The following is an 11,585-nucleotide window of genomic DNA, read 5'->3' on the forward strand; positions in this document are numbered from 1 at the left end:
TAGCTAGTTCTTTCAAACCAAAATGTTTACCTAACTTCCTAAGGATATACGGGTCAGATTTGGAGGCTCCGTAATTCCTTAGAGTTTACAATTCACATGTAATGATGGAGAAAAAATCAGATAAGTATTAAAAATGAAAAAATGGAAGTGTGGTGTGACGTTGTCCACTTCTCAAACAATTTGATTAAAATTGTAGACTCGATTATTCTAAACGAATTGCAAGCCTCAAATCTCAACCGGATATATTGTTCCATCATGCACAGATGAGAATTTTAGTGAATGGATTTTGTACTTTAAACTTGTTGACATCGACTTGAAGGGAGACTATTGTATTTGTATACTCTCTGTGTAGCAAGTTTGTTTCTTGCATCCAAAATCACACCTTTCTTCTGGGAATTATGGCACCAATGATTTTCTCCCTCACCATCTCACACTTTGTTATACAGACTGGTTCAACAGCCTTACACTACTCAGCTCTGCCTGAAACCAGAACAAAACATTGTCATTCATCAAGACCATTTGCATCAATCAACTCCAATTCGCTACAAATGAATCAACGGCCCTTGACTGACTACCGTCCGGCGATCTGGAATCCGGAGCTAATCGACTCCTTGAACACTCCCTACAGCGTATAAATAATCACCAGATTCATCTGACTATATATATATTGGTAAGATAAAAATTCATATATGTTCTCTTTGTTGCAGTATCAAGCACATGGAACCCAGCTGGAGAAGTTGAGGCAAGATGCCAAGAGATTGCTTTCGTCCACCTCTGATCCTTGTCTCCTCTTGAATCATGTTGAGTCGATGCAGCGATTAGGAATCGCTTACCATTTTCAAGAAGAAATCGACTACTTGCTTAATACTCGTATTCAGCCGTACTCTCCTGATGATCATGATCTCCACACAACTGCATTGAGGTTCCGCATCCTACGAGACAACAATTTCCCCATTAGCTCAGGTGATTAACCTGTTCTATGTTCTAATTTATTTGTCTTTTTTTTTTATTTTTTTTATAGATCAGATATATTATTAAAGAAGGCTTTATGCAAGCCTAAGCAAGAAAATGCCAAGGAAGCCCCAAGGCAAACAATTTGTCTTGTTAATTATACTGATTAAGTTACTATACAAATTAAGCAGATGTGTTTGGAAAGTTCATGAGCAGAGAAGGGAAATTCCTGGACAGTTTGAGCAGAGATGTGAAAGGACTATTGAGTTTGTATGAAGCTTCATTCTTGGGAGTGGATGGAGAAGTTATTTTAGATGAAGCCAAAGAGTTCAGTAGCAAGAACTTAAGAGCCTTACTGGGGAGATTGGAGAGTACGAGTATCGATGTCGCGGAACAAGTGAAGCAGTCACTGCAAATTCCCCTGTTTTGGAGGATGCCAAGAGTGGAAGCAAGGAATTTCATTGATTTCTACCAGAAGAAAGACGCGAAGAGCTCGACTTTGCTTGAGCTCGCCAAGTTAGATTTCAATCTAGTCCAGTCTACATATCAACAGGAGCTGAAAGAGCTATCAAGGTGGTGGGAAAACTTGGGATTCAAACAAAAGCTAAGCTTTACGAGGGATCGATTGATGCAGAGCTACTTCTCGACGATAGGGATTACTTTCAAGCCCCAGTTTTCTAAAGCCAGAATAGCAGCAACAAAGTTTATTAACATTGTTAATACCATTGATGACATACATGATTATTATGGATCACAAGATGATCTCAAACTCTTTGACAGCGCTGTTAAGAGGTAATATTGTTCAAAATAACTCATAGATATCAGTTGATCCAATTAGTTAGAGTTCTATTAATCTAATGTTTCCCTTTTTTTGATTGAATTTGCAGATGGGATTTGGCTGCCATGGAAGAACTTCCGGATTACATGAAGATATGCTATTTTGCGATGTACAATCTCGTTAACGAGCTGGCCTATGATGTTTTAATCAATCAAGGCATTGATGTTTTGCCCTGTCTTAGGGAAGCGGTAATTACGATAATGTTCATTATGTTAATTATATACTTGATGGTGCGTTTGACCGTGTATTTGCACCTTTCAAAAGCTCAAAACACATTGCTTTTGGGTTGAACTCACCGCATCGCGATGAGTTCGAAGCTGAGGCTGCAGAGAGTTGCTCCCACTCCTAATGTTAATGCAGTTGACTGCATTTTTTATATTAAAACACGAGATTTTTTTCAAGTTTGTCCTCAATAAATTTTATTATTTTAATTATATTCTTACGAAAATAAATTGATTTGAATGAAAAATATCTAATTTTACCTTCATGTTGACAAAGTATTCTTAGTAACATGTCAAAACACTTTTTATCACCGCAACTCACCTCACTAGAGTTTCAAAACTCGCTTGACCTCACTCCAGGAGGTCAAAACACAACTTGCTCCCAAACAGACCATGTTAAACTATTGGTAACCAAGACCTTGTGGATGCAGTGGACAAAGTTCTGCGGAGCAGCTTTTGTAGAATCTCAATGGTGCTACACTGGGTATACACCAAGCATGGACGACTACCTGAAAAATTGTTGGATTTCAATAGGTGTTCATGGAAGCTTAAACTTCGCTCGAGCGCACCAGCAAGGATCAAGATCCCCCATGGCTAATACACCACTCCACTGCTTGGAAGATCAGCTACTCTACTGGTCGTCTGTCATTTGTCGTTTGAATAACGATTTGGCAACTTTCCAGGTACAAATTATTTACTCTATTTCCTTTATGTATCACTAAATGGTCTCTATAACTTGCACCATTTTTGTACTTTTGTTCTCTGCGCAGCATGAGAGCAAGACAGGGGAGGTGGCAAGTTTTGTCAAGTGTTATATGGTTGAAAAAGGTGTATCGCAAGAGCAAGCATGTGATGAGATAAGGGAGTTGATAAAGCATGCATGGAAGATGTTGAATACAGAGAGAAGGAGAAGTGATCTCCCACCATTAATGGTGGAAATGTGTATGGACACACCAAAGCTTTCCCAATGCCTCTACCAGCACGGTGATGGATTCGGGGTAGCCATCGAGTTGACCAAAGATGTCATGTCCTCCTTGATCTTTCGCCAAATCCCTATTTAGTGACCATTAGCAAATAAGTAGTTTGGACATCGATCTTTTGGCAATATGTGCATGTGGGAAAGATTCCAGTAAATTAAGTCAAACTGATGGAATATGTCTGGCAAGTTTTGTATTTTTTGGAACTTGTGGGTGTTGGTACTTGTATGATATCAATTCCATTAAGCTTCATTTTACTTTTTGTTTGGTCTTCAATATTGGGCGAAAAACAAAAATGTAGTGTGATCGGCTCACCTCCCAAACTATTGTATTCAAATTATATATTATACAATTTTAAACGAATTGTAGAACCGAGATCCATTCAAAAATGGTCAATTATAGATGATATATCTCAACAATATCATTTGGGCCCATAGTAATAGTTACAATTTCTTGGGTAGATGAACCCACCAATGGGCATATATACTAATTAAGTCCATAAAAAAGGCCCATTTAAGATGACCCAACATATCTTGATTAAAATGCATGCATGTGCACAAATAACCTTTTTGAGCAAATCATATGCAAATAATTAATTAATCAAAGTTGATAATCATCTTCCACTTAACAACTTAAAAGGCTTTGTTTGGCCCTTTTCTTTTATTTTTTCTTTATTTTATTTTCCTTTTGCTTTAAGTAATGCTATAGCTATTTAATTAGTACTCTCTTTCCCTTTCTTTTTCTAGTTTTCTCATATATTATTTTCTTTTTATAAGTAAAAAATAAGGGGAAAAAAGAAGAAGAGGCGAAATATATTTATGTCATGCCGCGTAATGTAGATTAGATAGATAGATTGATCGAGTTTCAAGCTAACGTGAAGGGGAAAAAAAGAGCTAAAAATCTAGGAAGAAAAATTAAGGTGGGCCTTAATCATATAAGGGGGGAGACAAAAGAAAGTTCTCTTGGTGTAACTTTTGTTTGGGCATATTAATATTTCATTACAGAACCCAAAGCTGTCAAAAACGTGTAAGCAAACAGAATCCAAAGTGCCTTATCATATGTTGCAAATGATTTGCACATTAGGGCAAATGCATGTGCATTGAAGCATTCGAAAAATAATTATCATGTCATTAGATATGGTAATCATATGTATGCATGAAAATTATTGAAAGTGAGAGTTAATTAAGGTAAGGAATTTCTGTATTCAGATATATATATATATATATATATATATATATATATATATATATATATATATATATATATATATATATATATATATATATATATATATATATATACATAGAGGGCTTCTCAGGTGTGGGATCCCGCACTTTATTAAAGTGCGGGATCCATCTAACACCATTCATGTGTGGGCCCCATCACATGTGGGGGCACACTTACACATAATGAATGGTGTTAGATGGATCCGTCATTTTAAATAAAATGAGGGATCTCTCACTTGAGAATTTTCATATATATATATTATAGCACCCGGCTTAAGTGGGCAAAGCCACAATGGGGCTTGGTGGTGTTGAGCGAGGTACCAAGTAATAATGGGGCCAAGTCGTCTCTTATTTCACATCGTCTAGGGAAATATGTAAAGTACATAATATAAAATATCAAACTATTAATTAATAAGCGTCTTTTCTGAGCTCAAACTCGTATGGGTTATAGTTAGCCCAGGAAGACAAAGTGTTACTAATTTGGATGGTTGGGCTGTTACATAGATAGATGTTTTGAGAAGATACATATGCCTATATAAAAAGTTAGAGAAGCTTCCTCGATATGCGCACGCATGGGAGTGCGGTTGCATTACTTGTTCCTCTACTTTAGGCTTTATTATCTTTTTCTTTTCCAACTTGGAGTCTCTGTAACCAATAAAGCTCTCGTAGTTGTATATGGTGGCGCCACCATCTTTTCTCTTCCTCTAGCTTCCTCTCTCGTCGTCTCTGCATGGATCCAATCTCGTATATCTCAACTTCCTCACTCAAAAGTGGCTTCTGTACTTTCTATTGTAGGGTACCCCGTACCCTTGAATTGACCTCTACTTTTCCCAAACACTATGTAGGTAAATTGTAAGCTAGGTATTAATTTTCATTCTGTTAAAACTCTTACAATCAGCTTCCTCTTCCAATTTGGGTAAATACATACAAGAACCGAACAACAATAGAACTGCATGGCACCAAAAAAAATAAGTGCATGTTTGCCCTAATGATGGTCTACTCCTTAAAACTTGAATCAGGAAAAGATCTCAAATTTGAATCCATTCACTTTATGGTTTTCACATCAACAACAGAATATTAACGGATGCTAGCTGCATACTGCAGTCCAATGTAGTTGGTTTGCACTGGCCCTAAGCCCAACTAACATGTCGAGTGTTTGTGCATGTCTAGCCTGACCTGAGTTTGGATTTAGTGGACTGCCCAAAGGGCACACCTACTGTGTTGTTCTCAGTTACCAAAAAAAAGAGTCATGTCCGCTATCCAACCACTTATGAAGATCTATGAAATACTTTATGTGCGGAAGGGCCTAACAATCTGAGTTTAGGTTCATATCGAATGTTCAAGGACAAATTTATATGGTATCGTTCTCTGTTGCCAAAAACATATATCAATTTTTAAATGACTCAGTTGGTCAATTTATCGACTAGATGTTTTGAGGCTTGTTAATTTTGAAATGTTTTAGTGGGAGGAAAAAGAATTAAATGGTCAAGAAGGCATCATAGTAGTTTGTCCTCCCCATGTAATGCCATAGAGAGGAATAAGAAGAGGAGAAGAGAAGAGTAGTAAAGAAGAAAAAAGCGAGAGTGCATGAAAGATAGATACTCTTTGTCGGTTACCTCTATGTCTCTAGCTATCTCATTCTCTTGTTCTTATAATTCAAGAAAAAGGAGTCCATCGATCATAATTACAATCACAGTCTTCTTTCTTTATTTTTGTTGTTTGCATGCATGGATTCATAGCTTTATATATCTTTTTCTTTGGTCTCTTTATTTCACGATGCAATATTACTTCTGTCTCCAAGTATTTATGGACAGGAATATAACTAACTTGAACCATAATTAACTAACTTAAAAGACACAGTTAGGAAAAGCTAACTGCCTTAGTAAGAGTAATCTAAAGAACAATAATATCATATATATATATATATATATATATATATATATATATATATAGATTGACCAAACAGGCAAACATTTTTATATATCATGATTAGGCAGCAAATGATTGGTCATGATAACATCCAAAGATTGCATATATACATACATATATATGTATGTGAGTGTGTACGAAGATAAAATAAATGCATATCTATTAGTTTAATTTCAAAAAAAATTATCGACAAATGTATAATTAATAAAATTTAAAGTACAATTAATAAATAACTAGCCAATATATGTCATTAGAGTTTATCAAACAAATTTCATTAGAGTTAGAGATTAAAAATAAAGTCCTAATTAAATGATACATAATAACAATGATATTGACTCATGATAATGTTTGCCTTGAAAGCAAATTAACCCAAATATGAACTTCTAATTAACCTTCATATATCAATAACTCTAAACAAGAAGTTTCCATAGTTAATTAATATATCATCAAGGCTGTTACATCTAAATTAATTAATAAAGAAGTTAGCAAGCATATATATCAAACAAATGAAGCATTATTGTTCCTTCCTTGTGGAATCATAGGGCTCATCCTATCTCTCCTTGGTGATGGCCTTTCAAGCTTTGATGAAGACGAAGATGATGCTTCAAATTTCTTCATTGAATCACCTTGGAGTACTACTACTGCTGGCTTTGATTCATAAATATCGGACATCGAATTGAGAGTAGTAGTAGTAGTAATGGAAGGAGGTCCAATCTGAATCTGATGATGATCATGATGATGAGGTGTTGTTCCGAGCTCTTGCAATCGGAAATCGTCCGACCAAATCAAAGGACTCTTGCCGCCGCCACCACTATAGCTAGGGCTAGGCCTCTTCTTTCCTCCCAAAGAAAGGCTATTACCAGGATCATTATTATTAAAACCATGATGATGAACAAGTACTGGTGATGATGACCTTTCAATTTCTTGTTGAAGGTGATGACCTCCTCCATATATGTTTAGGTCTTGAAATGCAGCCGGAAAATTGAGAGGACCGAAATCTTTCATCTCCTGAGGAACTAATCCTTGATGATGATGATGATTTCCATTGATGCCTTTAGAAGTATAGCTCATATTGTTTTCTCCTGCTAGGGTTTGACAAGCTTTCTCCAATATGCTTTGCATGTACTTCCCTTGAGCCTCAATTCTTAGTTGAAGGTGCTTTTGTACCTGCAAAGCATATATAATAAATTGTATGTGTATACATACATATATATAATTATTTTATAATTAGAGAAGAAGTTTATATTAGGATAGAATTTTCATAATTATACTATACCTCTAATTGTTCATGGAGTCTTCTCTGCACCTCCATTTGCATCCCAATCGCATCAACCATGTGTGAGTTACTGGTCAACACCCGACACAAAATAAAAGAACACCAATTATTTTTATTTTTTTGTGATTTTGTTGTTTTATAAATTCATTCTAAAAAATTAGAATATATAGATACATATATATATATATACTTTAAAGAAAAATATATGTTGTTGTAGATAAAAATATATAGTCATATTGGCTTATATGAATTATAAATAAATAAGAAAAAAAAAACCTATGAATTTGAAGGTTATTACATACTCATTCATGCTACGAACCATCATGCCGGATGAAGATGCACAACTTCTTTGAAGATCCAATGCCGAAGCTATATAACAAAACATAAGAACAACAAAAAAATAAATCAAACCATAATGATAGAAGGTGTAAATATAAGAAATTAAAAAACAGTCAAACTAGTTTACAAATTAAATATAAAGGAATAGAATTAAAGAAGATCGAGCCGATCGATCGCCTAATACTACTCTTACCATCCTTAATAGAGTGATCATTGAATTCCTTGTGAGGTTGCTTTCCAAGTCTGAATTTCTAATTTATGTACAAAAACAAAGATAACAAGAAAAAAGAAAGGATGAAATAAAATGGAAGAAAATAACAATAGAAGAATAAATCACCAAAAAAAAAAAGGTGTATGTAATCACGAAAGAAAGCAAAAGAAGAAAGAATGAAAAAATATGTATATATTCAAACCTGGAGATGGCTTTTAAGGTGGTAAAGAGTAAGTCCCTTCACACCCATAACTCTCATGATAGTCTTTGGTGTTGCCTCTGCAAAATATAAAATTTTAATATAAAAAAATAATCAAAAACCAAGAAAAAAATATTAATTGAAGAACCCTAGACATGGATATGATTAAATTAAGAGAAAGTAGGGATGATGGAAGTACTGTCTGGTCCTCCAAGCTGAGCAACAGCATCGACGAATCGTTCGTGGAGTTCGACCGTCCATCGGAGGCGAGGCTTAGGGTCAGTGGTGAGGACAAGGCCAGAGTCACCTTGAACACACATGGGTCTACTACTTTCATGGTGAGAATTCATAGTAGAGAGTTTCTTGGTGTGGAACATTCTTTCTATCTTTCTCTCTCTAAAGGGGGAGGCTCTCCCTCTCACAATCTCTCTCTAGAGATTCAAGAACAAATGCTTCTGCAAATATAGAAGAATAGGGTGCGTTTTTGAAGATGGAAAAGAGTGCGCGTGTGTGAGAGAGAGAGAGAGATAGAAAGGTTTGGCTTCTCTCTCTATCAAGTTGAAAGCATACAAACCAAGCTAACCCTTCTAGTTGTTTAAAACAAAATGAAAATTAAAAATGTATAACACAAAATATCATACCTTACTTTGCTAAAAGGTGCATCTCTCTCTCTCTCTATCTTTGAAAAATCACTGTTGTAGTCTAACATTCTTCTTTATAACTACTTAAATATGTAGCCTCTATATGTTAACAATTTCATGTATGTATATGTATATATGTATGTATTTATGGGTGATGTTGTGGTCTAGTGCAGCTTTTGTCATGGCCAAAAGAAGAGTACATCTTTTTGTAGTGTTACATCCATATATCTACATTCTTATCTGCCATAACAAGCTTTTCTTTTCTTGTCTTTTCTTCTCTCTTTTTATTTTAATTGATTTTTGGGTTTTAGAGACTTACGGGGCATTTTGTTGTTAATCCAATGAGTGTGAATGTGAGGCGAGCTTGAGGCTAGTGTGAGGTGAGTATGAGATGAGTGTGAGATGAACATTACCATGTTTGATATGAAATAAAGAGTAAGCATGAATATTAGAATTTTAATTGTACAATTTTCATACTACCCAATTTTTTGTACATAAAAATAAAAATAAATTAATTTAATGGTGGTGATTACTTCTTAATAAGGGGTATAATAATCTTTTGAGTATCAAACTCATTCTCCCTTGTGAAGATTAGTCAATCTCACCATTTTAGTGAGCTTGCCTAATCTCCATAAGGAGGAAATGATGGTGGGATGAGTTTGGGATTCCACCCTCGCAAACTCAATCAAACGAGAGAATGAGTGATTCTCACCCTCGGCTCACCTCATTCCCTCCTTAAAATGCCAATCAAATGTCCCGTTAGAGTTTGGAGTAGTATGAGTGAGACCCATCAATCAATTATTTATAATGTTAATGGAAAATATGTGCATGATTATACATATATATATATAAACATGCATGGATGAGATGACAATCACAAGTCATTAGTGATGGATATATATATTTCTATGTATATCAAATCATTGCTTTCTTCGGTTTCGTAGTACGACCCTCCTTTTTGAGGTTATTATGAATTGCACTATTAGACATATATTAACAAATATATATGCTTTGTGTCATTGCCAACAAAAAGGTTTTCAATTATGCATGCTTTCTATGTATATATTTATATATATGGATTCTCTGCTATTTGTGTTATATGCATATTAGCCAATGATTTGGTCATGATTTTGCTCCTAACAAGGGTCATAGCAAGTGAATGATTGATAACCCCACTAATTTTTTTTATTGTGTGTAAATAATAACCCTATTAATCTCATTTCTCCTTTTTTTTCTCAAGAATCTTTTTTTTAGCCATATTTGTCCTTTATTTTTATTTGTAGATTATAAATCTAAGAAAACTCTTCCATGCAAAAAAAAAATAGTTACCCTAAAATGCTCATTAATACATACTAAAGAAGCACTTATTCATGGAATATATTAGCTAATAACATTTTTTTTGTAACTAAGAATTTCTCAGCCCAACATGCTCATATCGGACAGGTGGGTTAGCTCTAAACTCGGGTCGTCAATTCAGCCTGCTCCACACTGACAATAGATAAGACATGGTTTTGCTGAGAGAACGAGACCGAAGCTCACAAAGTCGAGTTTACTCCACAAAGTCTTCCATGGGTCTTTGGCCCATTCAAGGAATAACGCCGAAACTACTGGGCGTGAGAGTTGAACGTGTAACCTCCTGCATTTGTAAGGAGTTACCACAATCAATTTTACCATCTCAACCAAAAATTCTTTGTTCGATGTATTAGCTAACAACATATTATAGTTCATCTTATTTTTTAACAAAATTTCACAAATGAGCTTATTTTAGCTATTATTGATGTGGATTAGAATTGCTTGTGTGTGTGTATGTATATATATGTATGGACCATGAGAAAGAACTAGAGATGAACACAACACAAGATGGAAGAAACTTTAGAGTCTTTTGTGGTTGGTATCATATGAGGAAGTGAACATCAACACATAAAGGTGTTATTGCATGTGGAGCTTTTGATGAGGGACCTCTACTCCTCTCTCTCTCTCCCTCTCTCTCTCTCTCTCTCTCTCTCTATATATATATATATATATATATATATATATATATATATTCTAAAGCAAAAAAAAAAAACGCCCCATCTCTATCTCAATTTTGTGGGTTTGACCCAATTTGAGTAATTGTAGTTGTAGATGATCAAATGGGCTTGGACAATCTTCCAATCCACAAAAGTGAGACATCGGTCCCACTTTCAATACCTAAAGATGAAATTAAATCAAAGGAAAAATAGATTAAATTAAAGGAAAAACTGCCCTAATTCGCCAAACACGAATGGGAATAAATGCCAAGCCAGAAGAGAATAAATGCTTTCTTCTTTGACAATCAAAGGAAGATTCCCTTCACTTAGAATATAGAAGAAGAGCTTGTTAATTAAATAATTAATGTTAATTATAGGACATATAAAGATATATCTTTATATAAGTTCCATGTAATTAACCATCACATGTGCCATGCGCAAGATTTGATGTGTATCTACACTCTATATATATCACAGATGTTTGACTAGGTCCCACTGAACTCTCCACACCAAACCAATGCATGTCTGCCAGGTGGACTTAACTTGGTTTGAATCTAATGGTTAGTTCTTGATGGATGTGAAACCGCCAGCTCTTTGTCATGAAATTGTATTGGGTTTGCTTTATATTTTGGCACCTTGCTTCCTTTCCCAAATTTGAAAAAAAAGAAAAGCATTTCATTTAGATTTGGATAGATTCTTTTTTGGACTATATATTAATTAATTACATCATTGATTTGCTTACAATAAAATCAAAGAACTAATTAAAGT

The 11,585-nt window shown here is 34.8% G+C and overlaps 2 protein-coding genes across 2 annotated transcripts; one reads left to right on the forward strand and one right to left on the reverse strand.

Annotated features, from left to right (window-relative positions):
* The first annotated feature begins 89 nt into the window (after positions 1-89).
* Positions 90-3,358, forward strand: LOC119989537 (probable terpene synthase 9). Its single transcript, XM_038835139.1, has 6 exons — positions 90-629; positions 708-963; positions 1,143-1,743; positions 1,839-1,977; positions 2,442-2,693; positions 2,781-3,358. The coding sequence occupies exons 1-6, from the start codon at positions 399-401 to the stop codon at positions 3,069-3,071; spliced, it is 1,770 nt and encodes a 589-aa protein (XP_038691067.1). The 5' UTR covers positions 90-398; the 3' UTR covers positions 3,072-3,358.
* Positions 3,359-6,476: 3,118 nt separating this feature from the next.
* LOC119989877 (myb family transcription factor IPN2-like) lies at positions 6,477-8,544 on the reverse strand. Its single transcript, XM_038835614.1, has 6 exons — positions 8,367-8,544; positions 8,171-8,247; positions 7,951-8,008; positions 7,721-7,787; positions 7,419-7,488; positions 6,477-7,309 (listed from the first exon to the last, which is right to left on the reverse strand). The coding sequence occupies exons 1-6, from the start codon at positions 8,542-8,544 to the stop codon at positions 6,641-6,643; spliced, it is 1,119 nt and encodes a 372-aa protein (XP_038691542.1). The 3' UTR covers positions 6,477-6,640.
* Between the last annotated feature and the right edge of the window lie 3,041 nt (positions 8,545-11,585).

This window comes from Tripterygium wilfordii, chromosome 21 (genome assembly GCF_013401445.1).
Source record: "Tripterygium wilfordii isolate XIE 37 chromosome 21, ASM1340144v1, whole genome shotgun sequence".
NCBI lineage: Eukaryota > Viridiplantae > Streptophyta > Magnoliopsida > Celastrales > Celastraceae > Tripterygium > Tripterygium wilfordii.

Excerpts from the sequence above, each read along its gene's own strand:
- LOC119989877 (XM_038835614.1), bottom strand. The coding sequence starts at position 8,544 with ATGTTCCACACCAAGAAACTCTCTACTATGAATTCTCACCATGAAAGT. Across the intron at positions 8,009-8,170 it reads ACCTTAAAAGCCATCTCCAG|AAATTCAGACTTGGAAAGCA; the intron begins GTTTGAATATAT and ends TACATAAATTAG. Across the intron at positions 7,489-7,720 it reads ATGGTTCGTAGCATGAATGA|TAACTCACACATGGTTGATG; the intron begins GTATGTAATAAC and ends GGTGTTGACCAG.
- LOC119989537 (XM_038835139.1), top strand. The coding sequence starts at position 399 with ATGGCACCAATGATTTTCTCCCTCACCATCTCACACTTTGTTATACAG. Across the intron at positions 1,744-1,838 it reads TTTGACAGCGCTGTTAAGAG|ATGGGATTTGGCTGCCATGG; the intron begins GTAATATTGTTC and ends TTGAATTTGCAG. Across the intron at positions 1,978-2,441 it reads TGCCCTGTCTTAGGGAAGCG|TGGACAAAGTTCTGCGGAGC; the intron begins GTAATTACGATA and ends TTGTGGATGCAG.